The sequence below is a fragment of the Vulpes vulpes genome, chromosome 15 (assembly GCF_048418805.1).
Source record: "Vulpes vulpes isolate BD-2025 chromosome 15, VulVul3, whole genome shotgun sequence".
In the NCBI taxonomy this organism is placed as follows: domain Eukaryota; kingdom Metazoa; phylum Chordata; class Mammalia; order Carnivora; family Canidae; genus Vulpes; species Vulpes vulpes.
Genome location: NC_132794.1, coordinates 103433707 through 103457412, shown reverse-complemented (window position 1 = coordinate 103457412; position 23706 = coordinate 103433707). Strand labels below are relative to the sequence as shown.

The 23706-nt window shown below is 36.6% G+C and overlaps 1 protein-coding gene across 1 annotated transcript in view; it reads right to left on the bottom strand.

Annotated features, from left to right (window-relative positions):
• The window catches only part of ATRNL1 (attractin like 1), a 762129-nt gene that overhangs the window by 547499 nt on the left and 190924 nt on the right, over positions 1-23706 (bottom strand). Inside the window, exon 19 of the mRNA XM_072740185.1 lies at positions 11728-11865. Within this exon, the coding sequence (XP_072596286.1) occupies positions 11728-11865 (138 nt within the window). The remainder of the gene's footprint in view (positions 1-11727; positions 11866-23706) is intronic.

Here is a 23706-nt window from a genome sequence, read left to right as displayed (position 1 = left end):
ACTATTTTATTTTATTCATTACAATTACCACTACCTAAAAGTCCTATTTATTTTCTTACTTACATTCTGTCTACCCTACTATATTTGTATTTTTTAGTAAATTTATTGGAGTTTAATTTGCCAACATAGGGATCCCTGGGTGGCGCAGCGGTTTGGCGCCTGCCTTTGGCCCAGGGCGCGATCCTGGAGACCCGGGATCGAATCCCACATCAGGCTCCCGGTGCATGGAGCCTGCTTCTCCCTCTGCCTGTGTCTCTGCCTCTCTCTCTCTCTCTGTGACTATCATAAATAAAAAAAAAAAAAAATTGATAATTTGCCAACATATAACACCCAGTGCTCATCCCACCAAGGGCCCCCCTCAGTGCCCGTCACCCAGTCACACCCAACTCCCCTTCCATTACCCCCTGTTCATTTCCCAGAGTTAGGAGTCTCTCATGTTCTGTCACTCTCTCTGATTTCTACCACTCATTCTCTCTCCTTTCCCCTACAACTCCTTCCACTATTGTTTTATATTGTGTGAATAATTGAAACCATATAATGATTGTCCTTTTCTGACTAACTTACTTTACTCAACATAATACCCTCCAGTTCCACCCACCTCGAAGCAAATAGTGGGTATTCGTCATTTCTAATTGCTGAGTAATATTCCATTGTATACATAGACCACATCCTCTCTATCCATTCATCTTTCGATGGACACTGAGGGTCCGTCCACATTGTGGACATTGCTGCTAGAAACATCAGGGTGCAGGTGTTTCAGCTTTTCATTGCATCTGTATCTTTGGAGTAAATCCCGAGCAGTGCAATTGCTGGGTCATAGGGTAACTCTATTTTTAACTCTTTGACAAACCTCCACACAGTTTTCCAGAGTGGCTACACCAGTTCACGATCCCAACAGTGCAAGAGGGTTCCCCTTTCTCCTCATCCTCTCCAAAATTTGTTGTTTCCTGTCTTGTTAATTTACACCATTCTCACTGGTGTGAAGTGGTATCTCATTGTGGTTTATTTGCATTTCCCTGATGGCAAGTGATGTGGAGTATTTTCTCATGAGCTTGTTGGCCATGTGTATGTCTTCTTTGGTGAAATTCCTATTCATGTCTCTTGCCCATTTCATAATTCGATTGTTTGTTTCTTTGCTGTTGAGTTTAATAAGTTCTTTTTTCTTTTTTTAAAAGATTTTATTTATTTATTCATGAGAGAACCACAGAGAGAGAGAGGCAGAGACACAGGCAGAGGGAGAAAAAGGCTTCCCGCAGGGAGCCATATGTGGGACTTGATCCCGGGACTAAAGGATCACGTCCTGGGCTGAAGGCAGGCGCCAAACCACTTAACCACCCAGGGATCCCCTATAAGTTTATAGATCTTGAATACTAGCCCTTTATCTGATAGGTCATTTGCAAATATCTTCTCCCATTCTATAGGGTGTCCTTTAGTTTTGTTGACTGTTTCTTTTGCTGTACAGAAGATTTTTACCTTGATTAGGTCCCAATAGTTCATTTTTGCTTTTGTTTCCCTTGCCTTCATAGACATGTCTTGCAAGAAGTTGCTGGGCCAACTTCAAAAAGGGTGTTGCCTGTGTTCTCCTCTAGGATTTTGATGGACTCTTGTCTCACATTAGATCTTTCATCCATTTTGAGTTTATCTTTGGGTATGGTGTAAGAAAATGGTCTAGTTTCATTCTTCTGCATGTGGATGTCCAATTTTCCCAGCACCATTTATTGAAGAGACTGTCTTTTTTTCCAGTGGATAGTCTTTCCTGCTTTTTCGAATATTAGTTGACCATAGAGTTGAGAGGCCGTTTCTGGGTGCTCTATTCTGTTCCATTGATCTATGCATCTGTTTTTGTGCCAGTACTATGCTGTCTTGATGATCACGATTTTGTAGTACAACCTGAAATCCGGCATTGTGATGTCCCTGGCTCTGGTTTTCTTTTTTAAAATTCCCCTGGCTATTCGGGGTCTTTTGTGATTCCACACAAATCTTAAGATGATTTGTTCCAACTCTCTGAAGAAAGTCCATGGCATTTTGATAGGGATTGCATTGAATGTGTAAATTGCCCTGGAAAGAATAGATATTTTTTCAATATTAATTCTTCCAATCCATAAGCATGGAGTATTTTTCCATCTCTTTATGTCTTCCTCAATTTCTTTCAGAAGTGTTCTGTAGTTTTTAGGATATAGATCCCTTACCTCTTTGGGTAGGTTTATTCCTAGGTATCTTATGCTTTGGGGTGCAATTGTAAATGGGATTGACTCCTTAATTTCTCTTTCTTCAGTCTCATTGTTAGTGTATACAAATGCCACTGATTTCTGGCATTGATTTTTGTATACTGCCACTGCTGAATTGCTGTATGAGTTCTAGCAATCTTGGGGTGGAGTCCTTTGGTTTTTCTATGTACACTACCATGTCATCTGCAAAGAGGGAGTTTGACTTCTTTTTGCCAATTTCAACGCCTGTAATTTCTTTTTGTTTTCTGATTGCTGAGGCTAGGACTTCTAGTACTATGTTGAATAGCAGTGGTGAGAGTGGACATCCCTGTTGTATTCCTGATCTTAGGAAAGGCTCTCAGTGTTTCCCCATTGAGAATTATATTTGTGTGGGCTTTTTGTAGATGGCTTTTAAGATGCTAAGGAATGTTCCCTCTGTCCCTACACTCTGAAGAGTTTTGATCAGGAATGGATGCAGTATTTTATCAAATGCTTTTCTGCATCTATTGAGAGAATCATATGGTTCTTGGTTTTTCTCTTGTTGATGTAATCTATCACGTTTATTGTTTTACGAGTGTTGAACCAACCTTGCATCCCGAGGATAAATCCAACTTGGTCATGGTGAATAATCTTCTTAATGTCCTGTTGGATCCTCTTGGCTAGTATCTTGTTGGGAATTTTTACATGTGTGTTCATCAGGGATATTGGTTTATAATTCTTTTTGGTGGGGTCTTCATCTGGTTTTGGAATTAAGGTTATGCTGGCCTCATAAAACGAGTTTGGAAGTATCCCGTCCTTTTCTATCTTTCAGTACAGCTTTAGTAGAACAGGTATTGTTTCATCTTTAAATGTTTGATTGAATTCCCCTGGGAAGCCATCTGGCCCTGGACTTTGTACTTTGGAGGGTTTTGATGACTGCTTCAATTTCCACCCTGGTTATTGGCTTGTACTGGTTTTCTATTTCTTCCTGTTCCAGTTTTGGTAATTTGTGGCTTTCCAGAAATGCATCCATTTATTCTAGATTGCCTAATTTATTGCTGTACAGCTGCTCATAATAGGTTTTTAAAATCGTTTGTATTTCCTTGGTATTGGTTTTGATCTCTCCTCTTTCATTCATGATTTTATTAATTTGAGTCTTTTTTAAATAGGGCTGGCTATGGTTTATATATCTTACTAATTCTTTCAAAGAACAAACTCCTAGTTTTGTTAATCTGTTCTACAGTTCTTCTGGTCTTATTTCATTGAGTTCTGCTTGAATCTGTATTATCTCTCTTCTTCTGCTTGGTGTACGTCTTATTTGCTGTTCTTTCTCCAGTTCCTTTGGGTGCAGGGTTAGCATGTGTATTTGAGTTTTTTCCAATTACTTGATGGATGCTTGTATTCAGATGTATTTCCTTCTTAGGACTGCTTTTGCTGTATCTCAAAGATCTTGAACAGTTGTACCTTCATTTTCATTAGTTTCCATGAATCTTTTTAATTCTTAAATTTCCTGGTTTACCCATTCATCTTTGAGTAGGATGCTCTTTAACCTCCATGTGTTTGACTTTCTTCCAAATTTCTTCTTGTGATTGAGTTCAAGTTTCAAAGCATTGTGGTCTGAAAATATGCAGGGGACATATTGGTATCAGTTTACATCTGATTTGTGACCCAGTATGTGGTCTATCCTGGAAAAAGTTCCATGTGCACTTGAAAAGAATGTGTATTCAGTTGCGTTTGGATGTAAAGTTCTGTAAATATCTGTGAAATCCATCTGGTCCAGTGTATCATAAACCTCTTGTTTCTTTGGTGATATTGTGTTTAGACGACCTGTCATTTGCAGAAAGCGCCATGTTGAAGTCTCCTACTATTAGTATATTATTATTTATGTATATCTTTACTGTGGTTATTAATTGATACACATGGCAGCTCCTACATTAGGCCCATAAATATTCATGATTGTTAGGTCTTCTTTTTAAATAGACCTTTTAAGGATGATATAGTGTCCCTCTTCATTCCTTACTACAGTCTTTAGGACAAACTTTAACCTATCTTATATGAGGACTGCTACCCCTGCTTTCTTTTGAGGACCATTTGAATGGTAAATGGTTCTTCAACCTTTCATTTTCAGGCTGTAGGTGTCCTTAGGTCTAAAATGAGTCTCTTGTAGACAGCAAATAGATGGGTCTTGCTTTTTTATCCAGTCCTGAAACCCTGCATCTCTTTGATGGGGTCATTTAGGCCATTCACGTTCAGAGTAACTATTGAAAGATATGAATTTGGTGTCATAATAATGCCTATTCGATTCCTGTTTTTGTGGATTATTTCTTTGGACTTCCTCTTTCTTTTACAGAGTCCCCCTTAATATTTCTCACAGAGCTCATTTGGTGGTCACATATCCTTTCACTTTCTGCCTATCTTGGAAGCTCTTTATCTCTCCTTCTATTCTGAATGAGAGCTTTGCTGGATAGAGTATTCTTGGCTGCATGTTCTTCTCATTTAGGACCCTGAATATATCATGCAAGCCCTTTCTGGACGGCCAGGTCTCTGTGGAGAGGTCTGCTGTTAATCTAATATTTCTCTCCATATAAGTTAAGAATCTCTTCTCCAGCTGCCTTAAGGATTTTCTCTTTATCTTTGGAATTTGCAAATTTCACTATTAAATGTCAAGGTGTTGAATGGTTTTTATTGACGTGGGGGGGGGGAATCTCTCTATCTCCTGGAACTAAATGTCTGTTTCCCTGCCTAATTAGGGAAGTTCTCAGCTATGATTTGATCAAATACGCTTTCTGGCCCTCTGGCCCTCTCAGTGCTTTCTGGAACCCCAATTATAAAGAGATTCTTCCTTCTGAGGCTATCATTTATTTCCCTTAACCCTTCTTCATGGTCTTTTATTTGTTTTTCTCTTTTTTCCTCAGCCCCCTTCCTTGCCATCAACTTGTCTTCTACGTCACTCACTTCCACCTCATTAACCCTCATCATTAGGACATCCAGTTTGGATTGTAACTCATTTCATTGATTTTTAATTTCAGCCTGATTAGATCTAAATTCTGCAGTTATGAAGTCTCTTTAATCCTTTATGGTTTTTCCCAGAGCCAGGAGTAGCTTTCTAATTGTGCATCTAAATTGGCTTTCTGATACTGAATTGTATTTCATACTCTGTAGCTCTGTGGCAGAGAGTAGTTTCTGATTCTTTCTTTTGTGTTGAGTTCTTCCTTCTAGTCATTTTGGTCAGTGCAGAGTGGCTGTATGAGTGGGCTGAGTCAAGAATATCAACCACAACCTAAGTAAATTTCACTCTAGATGATTCTGCCAAGGTCAGAGACCAGAAGCGGAAAACAAAGATCAGAACAAAATAAAACAAAAGGACCACTAAGGTGAAAAACAAATTTTAAAACAAAGTATTAAAAAAAAATTAAAGGCCAAGAATCCCAAAGAGGAAGGAAAAAAAAAAAAAAGAAAAAAAGAAGAGAACAAAGAGAAAAAAAAAGAAAACAAAATAAAAGAGAAGAAAGAAAAAAAGCGGGGACTGGGAGATGGGGGTGGTGACAAAGTTGCAGTGGAAGGAGAATGTGGTCTACCTTAGGGGTCCTAGAAGATGGTCCTCTTGTTTCTGACAATATTAAGCTCTGTATGTTAGAAGATGCTCAGTCCCAAATTTATATAAACTAGAAATACTTGTAGAGGGCCCCAACATTGGCCACCAAAACATAAATGAGATAAAAGAGGAGGGCAGAATGGGATTGAGGATTCTCACAGAATGAACCAGCATAGTATACCACTTAGTTCTGGGGCATACTGGTCATGTTTTAGAAGGTATTAGCTTCTGCCACTGTAGAACAAAATGAGGGAAAGAAAACCAAAAATCATATCTTGTAGATCTCCCAAAATTAAGTTGAGTATGTTGAAGGGAATCTAGAGTGGAAAATATATCTAAGACATGTAATTGTATAAATATGAAAGTCAAAAGGGAAGAAACTTAAAAATGAAGAGGTGGTAAAATATTGTATTTATGGTGGGAAATGAGAAAAAAATATTGGAAATTTTTAGTCTGATATAAAAACGAGTTGCACCAGAAAAAAAGGGGGGGAAAAGGAGGGTTACCGTCTGGTTCTATATACTGTAAATCCCTCGACCTCCCCTGAAGCTTTCCAGCACTGCTGGTTCAAGAACTGGCTCTTCCCCTGTCCTTCCAGCTGATCTTCTGGGGGAGGGGCTACTGTGCTAAGTCTCAGGTGTGCACACCTGAGGGAGCTGCCCCGCCCCCTGCCAGTTCCGGGCTCAGTGGGAGCTGTTTACCCCGTGAGGTCCCTGTTCCCTGGCCGCCCCGCCCCTCCCAGGCACAGGGTGACACCAGGAGGGACAACCCCACTGGCGGCGGCCAGCTCCCCAGCCCTGGAGTCAGCTCCTGCAGTAACTCCCACAGCTCCCGGTCCACAGGGGCCTGGATGCTCTGGGGCGGGGAGGTGCTGACCTGCAAAGCTCAGGGGCGCCCGGGTCAGGAGCATCCTCGCTGTCCTGGGCCCTCCCCGCCTCCGCCTGTCCCGGGGAAGCGCAGGGTCCTGGGCTGTGTCCTCCACGCCCTGGGCTCCGGGGCCTGCACTGCTGGGATTGCACTCCCGGGCCAGGGCTCCCACAGGCAGCAGGCGCAGCTTCCTCCCCCCAGCCCCCGCCTGCCCCCGGCTTCTCCCCGAGGCCCCCCGGGGCGCTCCAGCCCCTTACCGAGATGGGCCCGGGTGTGTGGGGCACTCTCCCTGGGCGCCCCTCCTGTTAGTGACCCTGGGAGCCTGGAGGCCCCGCTGCCCCTCCTGCTCCTGCCCGGGTTCCCTGCTGAGCGCCTCTCCCTCCGGGAAGAATCTGGTTCAGATTTGTTAAAGTTCCCGCTTCTTTTCCGGCGCTGGGCCTTCCCGTCCACCCTTAGCTGCCCGGCTTTAGCCCTTAGCCGGCGTCTCGTGGGGCCCCTCTCCCACTTGATTCTTTTTTATTATTTTTTTTTTCCGCCTTCCTACCTTATTAGAAGTGATAACTCTTCTCTCTATAGCATTCCACCTGTTCTCTCTTTAAATCTCAGGTTGAATTCGTAGGTGTTCAGGATGATTTGAAAGTTATCTAGGTTGTTGGTGGGACCAGGTGGCGGGGACCCTTCTCCTGCTGCCCTTGCCCTGCTCTTCTGATTCATCATTTAAATATAATACCCAGTGCTTATCACAAGTGCCCCCCCTTAATTTAATATCCATCACCCATTTATAAATACCTATCCCCCTACCCACCTCCTTTCCAGCAACCCTCAGTTTCCTCTCCATAGCTAAGAGTCTCTTTAATGGTTTCCCTCCCTCTTTTTTTTTTCCTCTATGTACATCTGTTTCATTTCTTAAATTCCACATATGAGTAAATTCATATGGGATTTACTGTCCTCTGACTGACTGACTTCACTTAGCATAATACACTCTAGCTCCATCCACATCCTTGCAAATGGCAAGATTTCGTTCTTATGGATGGCTGAATAATATTCCATTGTGTATGTATATCTATACATATACACATACGTGTGTGTGTATCACATCTCCATTACCATTCATCAGCTGATAGACATTTATGATTTTTCCATAATTTAGATATTGTTCATAATGTTGCTATAGACATTGGGGCACATGCCTTTTGATTCAATATTTTGTATCCTTTAGATAAATACCTAGTAGTACAACTGCTGGATCACAGGGTAGTTCTATTTTTTGCTTTCTGTGCAACTTCCATCCTGTTTTCCAGAGTTGGCTACACCAGTTTGCATTCCCACCAACAATGTAAAAGGGTTTCCCTTTCTCAGCATCCTTGCCAACATCCTTAGTTTCCTATGTTGTTAATTTTAGCCATTCTGACAGGTATTTTTTTATTTTTTTTATTTTTTTAAAGATTTTATTTATTTATTCATGATAGACATAGAGAGAGAAAGACAGAGAGAGAGAGAGAGGCAGAGACACAGGCAGAGGGAGAAGCAGGCTCCATGCTGGGAGCCCGACTCAGGACTCAATCCTGGGACTCCAGGATCATGCCCTGGGCCAAACGTAGGCACTGAACTGCTGAGCCACCAGGGATTCCCAGGTATTTTTTTTTTTTAATATTGATTGATTGATTGATACTTATTTGAGAGAGAAAGAGAGAGGGAAAAAGAGGCAAGGGAAGGGGCAAAAGGAAACAGAGAGAGAATCTCAAGCAGACTCTACGCTGAGCATGGAGCCCAACACAGGGCTCAATCTCACCACCCTGAGATCAAGACCTGAGCTGATATCAAGAGTCAGATGTTTAACTGTCTGAGCCACCCAGGCACCCCTGACAGTTACTAAAAAAAAAAAAAACACTTTTAATAGTTAATTGTATTAGGAGAACAGCTACAAATATGCCATAGTCTAAAAACAATCTGAGAAAACCTACAAGTACACTTATATAATATCAGCAACAATGTTAAATTGACTTTAGTAGGTTAAATTTAATAATAAATAATTTCTGAATCTACAGTACCTCTAAAGTCTTACCATTCAAATATAAATCTATTTCCTTCTTTCCTTTAATATCAGCAGACTTTGAATTTTACTAAATGTATCTACTAATGAAAAATGAACTTTTCTCAATAAGGTGAACTAAAAATGAAGAAATAGCAGTAAATTTATAATACTCATTTTTTATAAATTGATTTTAGCCACAGCTGCATTAAAAAATAGTTCACCAGATGTGATATTCTGTTGATTTAGTTACATAGCTAATGTGGCCCTAAGAAATAAAAAATGACTTTCATATATTACATCACCATAGAGAAGACATAGACAGCAAAATATTATCTTGCCAACTTTAGGAAACAAGGAAACTATAAGGAATTATTTAAAGCTCCATAAACTACCAGAGAATGTGCAGTAGTGAATAAGATAGGCATTTATCTTTCATCCCCTTTAATTTTCCATTGCATTATGCCTCAGCTTGCCAGATGTGTAATGTCAGCAACAAAAATGAATATGGAATAACTGAACTTAGTCTTAAACCTAGCAAAGAAGTATCATCCCCAAAGGGGAACATATTTCTAAAAGCACTTATGCCTATTGGAGTGATAAAACCTACCATTGTAATTTAAAACATTTTGTAGCTAATATAATTATTCAAATGTTCCTTTTGCCTATGTTGGCAAAAAATTAATACTTTGGTAATCCTCATGACATTGCATTTGGCACTGGATTCTTAGATATGCATCAAAAACACAAGCAACAAAAGAAAAAATAAGCTGGACTTCATCAAAATTGGAAACTTTTGTGTTTCAAAAGAAATTTAAAGGAAACTGAAAAGGCAACCTTACAGAATGGGAGAAAATATTTGCTAATTAATTATCTAATAAAAGCTTCATATCTAGAATCTATAAAGAACCCTTACAATTCAATGACAACTCAAACAACCCAAATAAAAAATAGGCAAAGGACTTAATAGACATTTTTCCAAAGATACACAAATGGCCCATAAGCACATGAAAAGACACAGGAAACTGAACAAATACTTGTACACCCATGTTCATCGCAGCATTAAGCACAATATCAAAAGGTGGAAGCAACTCAGAGTTCCATCAATGGGTGAATGGATAAACAAACTGCATATACGTAGGTTAAGAGAGTATTATTTGGCCTTTAAAAGGAAAGACATCTGACACATGCTACAACATGAAAGAAACATGAAGACAATTATGCTAAAAGAAATAAGCCAGTCACTAAAGGACAAATACTGCACAATTCCACATATTTCAGGCCATCTAGAAAAACTATATTCATAGTGACAGAAAACAAAATGGTGGTTGCCAGCAGCTGGAGTAAGAGTAATGCAAAATTAATATTTAATGGGTATAGAGTTTCAGTTTTGCAAGATGCAAAAATTCTGGAAATGGATGGTAATGATGGTTTCACAACAGTGTAAATGTACTTAATGCTGCCTTTATCCTACACAAGTAAAAATGGTAAATTTTCTGCTATGTATATTTTACCACAATTAAAAAAAAATATTGTTCTAAAATGGGCAAAGGACTTGAATAAACATTTTCCAAAGAAAATATACAAGGGCCAACAACCACATGAAAGGACAGTTAACATCACTAGTCATTAGAGAAATGTGAATCAAAACCGCAATGGGATATCATTTCACATCCATTAGGATGATTAGAATTTTTTTTAAATGGGCTATAGCAAGTGTTGGCAAGGATGTGGAGAAATTGGAATCCTCTACATTTCTTGTGGGAATGTAGAATGAGGCAGCCACCATGGAAAACAACTTGAACAATTTGGCAATTCCTCAGAAAGTTAAACATGGAATTACAATTCCTCTCCTAGTTTATGAAAAAAAAAAAAAAAAGAACTGAAAAGCAGTATTCAAACAAAGACTTGTGCAATAAAGTTCACAGCAGCATTATTCATAATACACAAGCAGTGTTAACATTCTTATCTAGGCCAGGCCCAGGGTCAGCTCCCTGTTTAGAGTCTTCAACTTTTCATAGCCAACAATGGAGTCTTTTCTGTGGGTGCCGTATAGGCAACCTCCATGTAAAAACAGAAGATTAAAAACATAAGGGACAAGGACCAACCTAGAGATAAAAAAAGGATTACTGTAAAATTACAATCTAAAAGGAAAATTTTTAAAGAAAACCTAAAAATTGTCTAAAAAATAAGAATGAGCAGGAGGATAGAGAGGAAGATAGAGAAAAGTAAAGGTTGGTGAACAAAAAAATGTGATGAGAAGAGCATTTTAAATGCTCTTTTAATGTGCTTTAATTCCTGGGCAGCACTCAGTGACTGAGCAGTTTAGTGCCACCTTTGGCCCAGAGTGTGATCCTGGAAACCCAGGATAGAGTCCCATGTCAGGCTCCTGCATGGAGCCTGCTTCTCCCTCTGCCTGTGTCTCTGCCTCTCTCTCTCTCTCTCTCTCTCTCTCTCTGTCTCTCATGAATAAAATCTTAAAAAAAAAGAAAAAAGAAAAAGAAAAATGTGCTTCAACCCTTATTACATGTGCCTCTATTATATATGATCTCATTTGATCTTTATCATGTCCCTTTTACATATGAGAAAAATGAGCCACTGAGAGGTTGAGTGGTTATGGCTATAGCATGTGAACACACAGGGGGAGATTTCAACCCAGGATTGATTCTAAACCCCAAAAAGGTTATCTGATATAAAGCATACACAAAACCTTTAATTATTTATTTCTAAAGCCAAAATAACTTACTATTATTAAAAAACATTCAGCAGTAATTATTTTTGAATAGTGAACTATAAGTGATTTTTAATGTGTCTGCATTTGCTAAATTCCTATAATAAGCATATATTCATTTTGAAATAAAAAAAAATTTAAAGTGTATCACAGAATTGTTATAGTTCACATCACCCCTATGAATAAATATTAATTTCAAAAATATTGAAACTTAATTTAAAATATTTTCTTTTATAAAATATATTTTCTTTAAGAGGTATATCTTTCGCATTTTCTTTTCTTTAGTAAAAATGCACTGACAAGAAAAAATACTTACCTGTGCACTGTCCTCCATTAGTCGGATCACCATAATAACCTGGCATGCAGTCTTGACACTGCTTTCCTGTGGTAAGATTTTTACACTGTTCACACACATTATTATTGATGCAAGTGCTATGTCCATTACACTGGCAAGCTAAAGAAAAGAGTAAAAAATATTATGAATATTTGCAAAACAAGACCAAGTATAATAGCTATCAAGACAAAGAATTTACTTTACAAATTTGAATGGTAGAAATGTCCAAAGGACATTTCCCAAAATTTTTTTTTTTATGTAAAACCTGTGACTCAAAATATTAATGCAGGACAATATATACAATAAATTCTGTGTTGAAATTTTGTCATATGCTGCTTAAACTATAGGGACAAGAGATAAAGTAAAACATAAAAGCTATACTAAAAAGGGAATAAACTTTTTTTGAGAGTGAAAGAATGGGAGAGCATACGCCTGAGCAGGGGTGAAGGACAGAAGGAAAGGGGGAAACTTAAGCAGGCTCCATGCCAGTACAGAGCCTGATACAGGTCGGATCTCATCACCCAGACATCATAACCTGAGCCAAAATCAATGGTCAGACACTTTACCAACTGAACCACCCCAGCGTCCTAGAAGGGAATACTTTTCTAACCCTTCCTGATTCATGTGAATATTATGTCTAAGTTATACAAACACAAGAATGAATAATGTATTTGGTAAAAAATGTTAAAATACATCTTAATTATATTTACACATGAAAACAAAGGATCAATAAATATAGAAAACTCTGTGGCTATAGGTCCTTCAAAAAACTCCATGTATGATTAACAAAAATAGCACTTTTAAGTTAATTTGCATAAATGTTTATCTTCCTTGGATAAGAAAAGCTTCAAAGCTTAATCAGAATTCTATTGAATGTGAACTAAACAGAATCACATTTAAAACTTGAGACTTTTTCATGTCTTCATCATATAAGATTTAATAGGTTTTGGTACTAACTCTACAACCGAATTTCAGATGAGAGATAAAGTTCATATATGAAAGCTCATACCTTTAATACCTATTTGGGGCATAATGACTTAGTTAAGGTAACCACCTACACAAACACCATGTGGCTTCATTGACGCCCTCATAATCATTTTCATCATTATTACAACTAAGATAGCATTTAATTGAGCTTTCTCTTACTCTAGCCAGGGAAGCCAATATTCAGTCAATCCCAATTGTTTATGGCCAGCATCTAATCTGGTTGGTCTCTGCACATACGGCATCAGTTTTAAAATACATAAATACCACCCCTCTGTCAGATAGTATACCAGGTGATATACATAAATTGTATCATTTAATCCTCACAACGATTCTATATGGAAAGTACTACACTGGGGACCATTTCTAAGATAAGGAAGCCTGGGTTATGCAACAACCCAAAGTCACACAGTTAATCAATGGCAGAAACAAACACACAATCAGAAAGCATGATCAAAAGACCAGGCATTAAATACCATACCTCTTGTATATAGAAAATTTGAAAGGGAGAGAGAAATCCTAAGAGACTAACATAGGGTCATTGACAAGAGTTAACATCAAAGAGTAAAGAAATACACAGGCAAGAATGGTAAAAACCAAACACCTATACCTTATAGAAATTTTCAGAGGCACAATTCTACTGTAAAATAGTAGAGAAATAACAAAGTTATTATGGGAAAATGCTAAATAATCATTCTCTTTATATCATCATTCTCTTTATAAAAATAAGGAAAATTATAATACAGTGTTTGCATTTTATATTATATTATGAAACAATGAGGAGGAAATTTAGACCAAAAATGTTCATGATAATTTAAGTGAAATCAAGATGCAAAACATTATATTTAGAATGATAACAATTTGGGATCCCTGGGTGACTCAGCGGTTTAGCATCCGCCTTCAGCCCAGGGCATGATCCTGGAGACCTGGTATCAAGTCCCACATGAGGCTCCCTGTGTGGAGCCTGCTTCTCCCTCTGCCTGTGTCTCTGCCTCTCTGTTTCTCTCTGCATCTCTCATGAATAAATAAATAAATAAATAAATCTTTTAAAAAAATAGAATGATAACAATTTTGTTTTAAAATGTATAAGCATGGGGGTGACTGGGTGGCTGAGTTCGTTAAGCACCCCACTCTTGATTTCAGCTCAGGTCATGACCTCACACTTGTGAGGCCAAACCCAGTGTCAGGCTTCAAGCTCAAAGGAGTCTCCTCCTCTCCCTCTACCTCTCCTTTGCCTTCTGCTCCTCCCCCTGTTCACTCTCTTTCTCTCTCTAAAAAAAATTTTAAATCTTAAAAAAAAAGAAAAATAACAAAGTTTTAAAAAATTAAGTAAAATCTATAAGTATGCCTATTAGAAAAGTGAATAACGGTTATCCTAGTTTAGTAAGGTTTTTTTACATCAGTTTTCTATAATAAGTTCATATGATTTCTATAAGAAACAAAAATGTTAAGAACTTTAATTTTTAACATTTCCTTGTTGTTTCATAGAAATGCGACAACACTTATTATTATTAATTCAGTCAGGTAAAAACAAAATTTATTGAGTGCCCACTCTATAGAAAGTACTATCTGAAAAGGTTAAAATAGGAAATGGGTTACTATAAGTATTTTACATATCTCCTGGCAAGATTTTTCATCTCAGAAAAACAAATGCTTTAACTCCTGAATAAGATGTCTAAATTTAGCAATCACAACTAACATCCTCCCTTCAGCTTACCACTAAAATAATAAGGAAACTTGGCAGCAACTAAAGGAATTTAGGTATGGTGACAATGACACAAATAAAACTAGAAAGTAATAAACTACCTCTGGAAATTAAAAGAGGATCCCTGGTATAATGCTACCCACTGTCCCTTCCTGAAAATGAGAAGTTCAGAAGGCAATTCTGAGCCATACGGCAATCACTAAGAATATTATTGGCATGATGCCATACAGCTTGTAGAAAGTATGACACAGAAAAGTCTAATGTTTGAGGTAATGAATGTATCAGACAGAAAGCTGGTACAATTTACACCTAACTGCAGGCCGAATTTGCAAGAGAAGAAAAAGGGGATCCCTGGGTGGCTGGGGGGGGGGGGGGGGGGGCGGGGGGCATTGTCATAGCTTGTAACTAGAATGCTAGCAATGACAATAGAGAAAGCATGTTACGGAAAGTAGAAACCAGTTCATAATGGCTACAGCAAACACAGACAAGAAAAGGATACACAATAAGCCTATGATTATGTTTTATTCCCATCAGCATCAGGGTCCTGGATCAACAGAGTAACAGAAGCTTGCATCTAATAGTTCTTCCAGGATACATTGTTACTCGAAAGATTCTAACAACAACCTGGCTGAGGAACATGAATAAAACTAAAGAGAAGCTATCCATACTATTTTGTCTAAATTTTAAAACCAGCCCAGATGGTTCTTTATCTATGGATACACAAACAGACAAAAAAAAAAAAGAAAAGAAAACATTATGGAAAACTCAGCATTTGATATGCAAATAAAGTACATAGTTTTGAAAAATATGTGCTCTCTAAAACAGATGTAAAACATTTAAAAATATCTGCTTGACATTTTCAATAAAATTCAAAAAATATATACACAGATAATTTACTCAAAACATTTTTAAACACATACCCTATCTTAAAAGGGATTATCAGATGCTAGAAATCAGAGCTGATTCAAAATAGTTCAAAACAAGAACTTTAAAGAGAATTTTGAGGTAGCAACAGAATTTCATTATACATAGGATAGACAAGCAAGAATAAGAGACATGAGTTTGAAAACCCAGCATGGCCAGGTGATATGATCTCTGGGATCCAAAGGAAGATTTCTAAACTGAACCGTATTTAAAATGCTGAAGCCTTCAATTTCAGCCCCTATCTGTGGAGAAGGAAACAAGGTACTAAAGCACATCACAGGGATCCCTGGGTGGCGCAGCGGTTTGGCGCCTGCCTTTGGCCCAGGGCGCGATCCTGGAGACCGGGATCGAATCCCACGTCAGGCTCCCGGTGCATGGAGCCTGCTTCTCCCTCTGCCTATGTCTCTGCCTCTCTCTCTCTCTCTCTCTGTATGACTACATAAATAAATAATAAAAAAAAATTTAAAAAAAATAAAATAAAATAAAGCACATCACATACCCAATGAAGCTAAAAAGAACCTTAAGGATACTGTGGTCTGTGTATGAAAGAAAAAAATCACTTGTGAGAACTTGAAGCCTATGTAAGACATATATGTTGAGTAAAATTCACATTGTCCACATAGTAGAGAAACTCCAACATCAAATACTAATGTAAAATCAGTTCTTTAATCAAGAAAAGCCTCATCCACCTTGCAAAATCAGATGTAATGGCCCCATGAAATACTCCTAAAAACTCAGGTCCTACAAACACAACACAGAATATACACTAGGAAAATTTTGTTTTTCTGTAAAGGGCTAGATGGTATAGGCTCTGCTGATAATATAATGATATAATTTATATCACAGTTGCTCATCTCTGCCATTATAGTGCAAAAGCAACCATATGTAATACATGAACAGTTGAGCATATCTGCATTCCAATAAAATTTAATTTACAAAAATAGGCAAGGGACCATGCAGGTCTGACCTTCAGGCCTCGGTTTGCAAACTTCTGACTTGGAAGGGGAAGGAGGGGAAAAACAAACAAAAACACTTACAGAGTAAAACTTCAAAAAGAAAATTGACAAACCATCAAAAAGAAGAGTCAGAAGAAAGAGGGAGATAGTAAAAATGAGAATTGAAAGCCCAAGAACTGGACTCACAGAACAATTAGAAGACAATGAAAATATTAAAATAATTAAAGACAGAAAAAACAAAACTCTGCTTAAAGAAGTAAAGGTAAGTATGATAATACCTGATCAAATATGGAACAATAATAAAAAAAACAGAAATTTTTTAAAGTGAATGATAATTGATGAGTAGAATAATTTAATGAATAAAAAATACACTGCAGGGACTCCACAGTAGATTAGAACTGTCAGAAGAAAAAATTAATAGTTCAATAGAAATTATGTAAGTACAGAGAGAAAAAAGAATGGGGAAAAGTGAACAAGATCTCAGATAAATGCAGGAAACCATCAAGTACTCACACCTACATGTACTGGGAGTGTTGAAAGGATGAGAGAAAGAGAAGAGACTAAAATTTACTTGAATAAATAATTCTGAAAACTCCCTAATTTGATAAAAAAATATTAACTACATATTCAAGAAGTTTAATTCTACAATAAACATGAAAAGATTGACAGACCCATTAAAATAAAAATGATCAAAACAAGGAGAAAATCTTGAAAGAACAAGAAAAAATAGGACTTCTCAGTCACAAAGAAGCCCAATAAGATTAGCAAATGACCTTTTATCAATAGCAGTGGAAGAGAGTAGGCACTGTTAAATATATTTAAAGTTGTCAAAGAAAAACTGTCAACCAAAAATTTCATAACCAGCAAACCTACTTTCAAGAAATTTAAGTGAATTAAGACATTCAAAAAATAAACAAAAATTGTCAGAATCTGTTGCTAGCCAATTTACCTTATAAGGAATACTATAGGAAGTTCTTCAGTGGGAAACCACATGATCCCACACAGTAATTCAACTCCACAAAATACAATAAAGAGCACTGGTAACAGTAATTATGTCATTACAAAAGACAATAAGGGATATATTTTGTCTCCTTTCTTCTGCTACCTAATTTTTATATTATATTTAAAAGACATATATAATGATATTTTGTGCTTATAACATAAAACTATATTTCCCAATAACCTTACAAAGGAAGTAAGTGGAACAAAATATATATTGGGCAACAGACATACCATGATCTTAACAGATGGTAACTTGAATACACAGGAATAAATACAGAAAACCAGAATTGGTAAATATAAAAATTAACATAATGAATGCTATAAATATAGACTTGCCCTCCTTCTTTCTCTCAGATTCTTTAAAAGACAAAATTTGATACAGTATTAACTGTAAATATGTATTATTGGTTTTGCAACATATAAAAGATGCTATAGATATAACAATTCCACAAAAAGAAGAGAAAAAGAATAGATCTATATGAGTAACATCATTTTTTTTTTTTAAATTTTTTTTTTTTTTTAAGATTTGATTTTATTTATTCATGAGAGATACAGAGAGAGAGAGAGGCAGAGACACAGGCAGAGGGAGGAGCAGGCTCCATGCAGGAGCCCGATGTGGGACTCGATCCCCGGTCTCCAAGATCACTCCCCGGGCCGAAGGCAGGCACCAAACCGCTGAGCCACCCAGGGATCCCCGAGTAACATCATTTTATCTACTGAAGTTAAGTTATTATGAATCTGAGGCACATTAATAGGTTAAGTTGTATATGGTAAACATTGGAGCAACCATTAAAGAAATAACTCCAAAATATAGTGAAGAAACCATTAAATAAATTTAAATGCTACATTGGAAAATATTGACTTACCACAAAATAAATAAATAAATAAAATAGAGGCAGAGGACATATAGTGAGACATATAGTGAAAAAAGTATAGTAGCACACATAAATCCAAGTATATCAATAGTAAAGCTAAATGTGAATGTAGGAAACAATTCAATCAAAGGCAGAGGCTGACAGACAGTCTGGATTAAAAATAAAGATCTAATTGTGTACTGTGTATAGAAGACATACCTAAATATGCAAATATATTGAAAGTGAGTAAATTAAAAAAGATATGACATACAAAGAGCAACCACAAAGTTGCAGTAGCTCTACGAATTTCAGATAGACTTTAAAATTTTTAACAGAGATAAAGAGGGACATTTTATAACAATAAAGGACAATCCATGAAGAACATATAAAAAGCATAAATATACATGCACCTAATTATAGATCTTCAAAATGCATGGAGAAACACTGACAGAAATTAAAATACATAGAATGGGAGAAAATATTTGCAGATGACATATCAGATAAAGGGCTAGTATTCAAAATCTATAAAGAACTTAACAAACTCAACACACAAAGAACAAATAATTCAATCCAGAAATGGGCAGAAGACATGAACAGACATTTCTCCAAAGACATACAAATGGCCAACAGACATATAAAAATTGCTCAACACCACTTAGCATCAGAGAAATATAAATCAAACCTACAATGAGAAACCGGTTTACACCAGTCAGAATGACTAAAATTAACAAGTCAGGAAACAAAAGCTGTTGGCGAGGATGTGGAGAAAGGGGAACCCTTGTACACTGTTGGTGGGAATGCAAACTAGTGCAGCCACTCTGGAAAACAGTATGGAGGTTCCTCAAAACTACCCTACAAGCCAACAATTGCACTACTGAGTATGTACCCTAAAGATACAAATGTAAAAAAAATTTAAAAATAAAAAATAAAGATACAAATGTAGTGATCCAAATGGGTACCCGCACCCCAATGTTTATAGCAGTAATGTCCACAATAGCCAAACTATGGAAAGAGCCCAAATGTCCAACAACAGATGAGTGGATAAAGAATATATTATTTATATAGTATATATAATGAAATTATATATATATATAATATATATATAATATATATAATGAAATACTCAGCCATGCAAAAAATGAAATCTTGCCATCTGCAATGATGTAGATGGAACTAAGAGGATACTATGCTAAGTGAAATAAGTCAATCAGAGAAAGACAATTATCATATGATCTCACTCCTATGTGAAATTTAGGAAACAAATCGGAGAATCATAGGGGAAGAGAGGAAAAAATAAAGACAAAATCAGAGATGGGGACAAACCATAAGAGACTCTTAATCATAGGAAACAAATTGAGGGTTGCTACTGGGGAGTGGGGGTGGAAGGATGGGGTAACTGGGTGATGGGCATTAAGGAGGGCACATGATGTAATGAGCACTGGGTGTTATATTAGACTGATGAATCCCTGACCTCTACCTCCAAAACCAATAATACATTATATGTGAATTAATTGAATTTAAATAAAATTTCTTAAAATATGAAAAAGAATACAATAAAACACAATTCAACAATAAAAAGTGGAGGCTTCAATACTTTCAATAATGAATATAACAACTAGGTAGAAGATCAGCAGGGAAGAGACGACTTGAACAAGACTAGACTTGGCAACCCAACTAGACCATACAAACATAAGAAGAATCTACACAACAGCAGCAGAATATACATTCTTCTAAAGGGCACTTAAAACATTCTCCATGATACACTACCTACTAGGTCATAAAACAAACTTCAATAAATTTAAAAGAACTGAAGTCAGGTGTCTAGGTCACTGAGTTGGTTAAGCATTCCAAACTTTGATATCAACTCAGGTCGTGACTTAGGGTTGTGGGATGAAGCCCCCTGTTAAGTTCTATGCTCAGTGTGGAGTCTGCTTGGGATTCTTTACTCCCTATGCCCCTCCCCACCTCTTATGCCCTCTTTCTCTCCCTTTCTTTCATTCTCTAGAGAAATGTATTCTTTTAAACAATAAAAATATAATAAAAGAACTGAAGTCATTTAAAGTATGTTCTCTAAACACAATAAAGTGAAACTGAAAATCAGTAACAGAAAAAAAAGTCTTAGAAAATCGTGAATATGTGGAAATTAAGCAACACATTCTTAAATAACTAATGAGCCAAAGAGCAAAATGTAAGCAAATTAAAAATTACTTTAAGTGGGGCAGCCCCGGGGGCATAGCGGTTTAGCACCGCCAGCAGCCCAGGGTGTGATCCTGGACACCCGGGATCGAGTCCCACATCAGGCTCCTTGCATGGAGCCTGCTTCTCCCTCTGCCTGTGTCTCTGCCTCTCTCTCTCTCTCTCTCTCTCTCTCTCTCTCTCTCTCTCCCTCTGTGTGTGTGTGTTTCTCATGAATAAATAAATAAATAAAATCTTAAAAAAAATTACTTGAAGTAAATGACAATGAAAACATAACATACCAAAACCTAAAGGATGCTGCAAAAACACTGCCAAAAAGAAACTTATAGCTATAAAAGATTACATTAAACAAAGAAGAAAAGCTTCGAATCAATCTAAATTTTCACCATAACAAAGTAAAAAAAAAAAGAAAGAAAGAAAGAAAAACAGTGATCTAAACTCAAAGCAAGCAAAAGAAAGGAAATAATAAAGATTAGAGGGGAAAATGAATGCTAGAGTAGAAAACAACAGAGAAAATCAATAAAGCAAGAAGTTTTTTTTCCTTGTAATGAGCAACAAAACTGACATAACTTCAGCTAGACCAACCAATAAATACAAGAGAAAAGATATTCCCAAAATATAGATATTGGGATTGGAAGAGGAGACATACTACCAACAAATGGTAGGAAAAAAGAATTATAAAGAAACATAATGAATAACTGTATGCCAATAAATTAGGTAACTCAGGGACAGCCCGGATGACTAAGCAGTTTAGCACTGCCTTTGGTCCAGGGCCTGATTATGGAGACCCAAGATCGAGTCCCACATCAGGCTTCCTGCCTGGAGCCTGCTTCTCCCTCTGCCTGTGTATGTGTCTCTGTCTCTCTCTCTCTCTCTCTCTCTCTGTCTCTCATGAATAAATAAATAAAATCTTAATAAATTAATTAATTCATTCATTCATTAGATAACTCAGATAAAAAGGACAAATTCTTGGAATGACCCTAACAACCAAACTGACTAAAGAAAAAAGAAAATATGAATAAAGTCTAAAAATAAAGAGATTGAGGTATGGGTTACCAGTTATGGAATGATTAAGTCAAAGAGATGAAAGGTGCAGCACAGGAGATCCCTGGGTGGCTCAGCGATTTAGCGCCTGCCTTTGGCCCAGGGCACGATCCTGGAGTCCCAGAATCAAGTCCCGTGCCAGGCTCCTGGTGTGAAGGCTGCTTCTCCCTCCTCCTGTGTCTCTGCCTCTCTCTCTCTCTCTCTCTCTGTCTACCATAAATAAATAAATAAATCTTTAAAAACAAAAACAAAAAGAAAGGTGCAGCACAGAGAATACAGTCAATGGTACATACGAGCAAGCATTGTATGATGACAAATGGTGGCTACATTTGTGGGGAACATAGCATAATGTATAGAGTTGTTAAGTCACTATATCGTGCACCTGAAACTAATGTAACATTGTATGTGAACACTTCAAAATTAATACATAAATGAATGAATGAATGAATGAATAAATGAATAAATAAATAAATAAATAAATAAATAAATAAATAAATAAATGGAGTTAACAACAAATTACCAGAAAATGTAGCCCAAAATCATTGGCTTCACTCATGAATTCTACAAAATAGTTAAATAATAATCAATACTACTTATTTAAGAACATTTCTACAATAGAGAAGCAAAGGGAAAATTTCCTAACTCACTCTGTGAGACCATTACTTACCCAATATAAAAACCAAAGTCATTACAACAAAAGATGACAGTCCAATGCCACATATGCTTATAGGTGTAAAATTTTCAAAAAAAAAAAAAAAAAACAGTAGCAAATTGAATCCACTCGTATATAAAAGGCATTATACATCATGACAAAGCAGAATTTATCCCAGGAATTCAAGGTTGTTTAAACACATAAAAAACAATCGAGTAGATAAATAGAGAGGGAAAAACAACATGATCATCTCAATACATGGAAAATACTCAACAAACTAGGAAAAGAAGGGAATTGTCTCAATCTGATAAAGGATATACAAAACATACAAGACTAATATTTAGTGGTGAAAGACTGAAAAAGCTTTCTTTTTAAGATAAAGACAAAAATGTCCACTCTTGTCTCTTCTATTCAATATTGTCCTGGAAGTTCTGGATAGGGGAATTAGGCAAAAAGAAATGAAAGGCATCCAGATTTCAAAAGAATGTTTAAAACCAAGTCAATTTGCAGGTGACATGATCTTACGCATAAAAAACTATGGGATCCACACAAAAAATTACTTGAGCTAATAAATGAGCTTAGCAATATTGTAGATTAAAAGCTCAATTATACAGATATCAGTTTCACTGAATTTCTATATACTTACAATGAACAATTCAAAAATTAAATTAAGAAAACAATTCCATTGACAGTAGCATCAGAAATAATAAAGTACTTAGAAGTACATTTAATCAAAGAAATGTTAAAGCTTATACTTTGAAAACTACAATACATTGTTGAAAGAAATTAACGGAAAGACTCCTTCTATTCACAGATTGTTAGACTTAATATTAAGACAGCTATTCATCCCAATTGATCTGCAAATTAAATGCAGTATCTATCAAATTCCAAAAGACTTTTTTTTAATAGGGACAGACAAGCATATCCTAAAATTCAAAAGAAGTTACAGAGAATCCCAACTCACCAAAACAATAAAAAAAAAAAAAGAAAAAGAAAAAGGTTAGAGGCCTACTGACATTTCCCAATTTCAAGACCTACTATAAAGCTACAGCAATCAAACCAGTGTAGTATTCACATAAGGAGAGACATATAGATCAATTAAATATTATTAGCCCCGGAAATAATCCTATACATTCATAGTTTACTGATTTTCTTTTTTTTTTAAGATTTTATTTATTTATTCATGATAGACACACACACACATAGAGAGAGAGAGAGAGAGAGACAGAGGCACAGGCAGAGGGAGAAGCAGGCTCTATGCAAGGAGCCTGATGTGGGACTCTATCCCCGGACTCCAGGATCAGGCCCTGGGCCAAAGGTAGGTGCTAAACCGCTGAGCCACCCAAGGATCCCCAGTTTACTGATTTTCAACAAGAGTGCCAAGACCATTAAATGGAGAAAGAATAGTCTTCTTAACAAATGATGTTGGGATAACTTGATACCAATAAGTGAAAGATTTGGATCCAAATTTGTTTGGACCTGTACTTCATGTCATATATAAAAAATAACTCCAAACAGATCAAAAATCTAAATAAGAGCTAAAATTATGAATACGTTAGAAGAAAATATAAGTGTAAATCTTCATGGTTTTGAATTAAACAACAGTTTCTTAGATATGACACCAAAAGCAAAAGCAACCAAAAG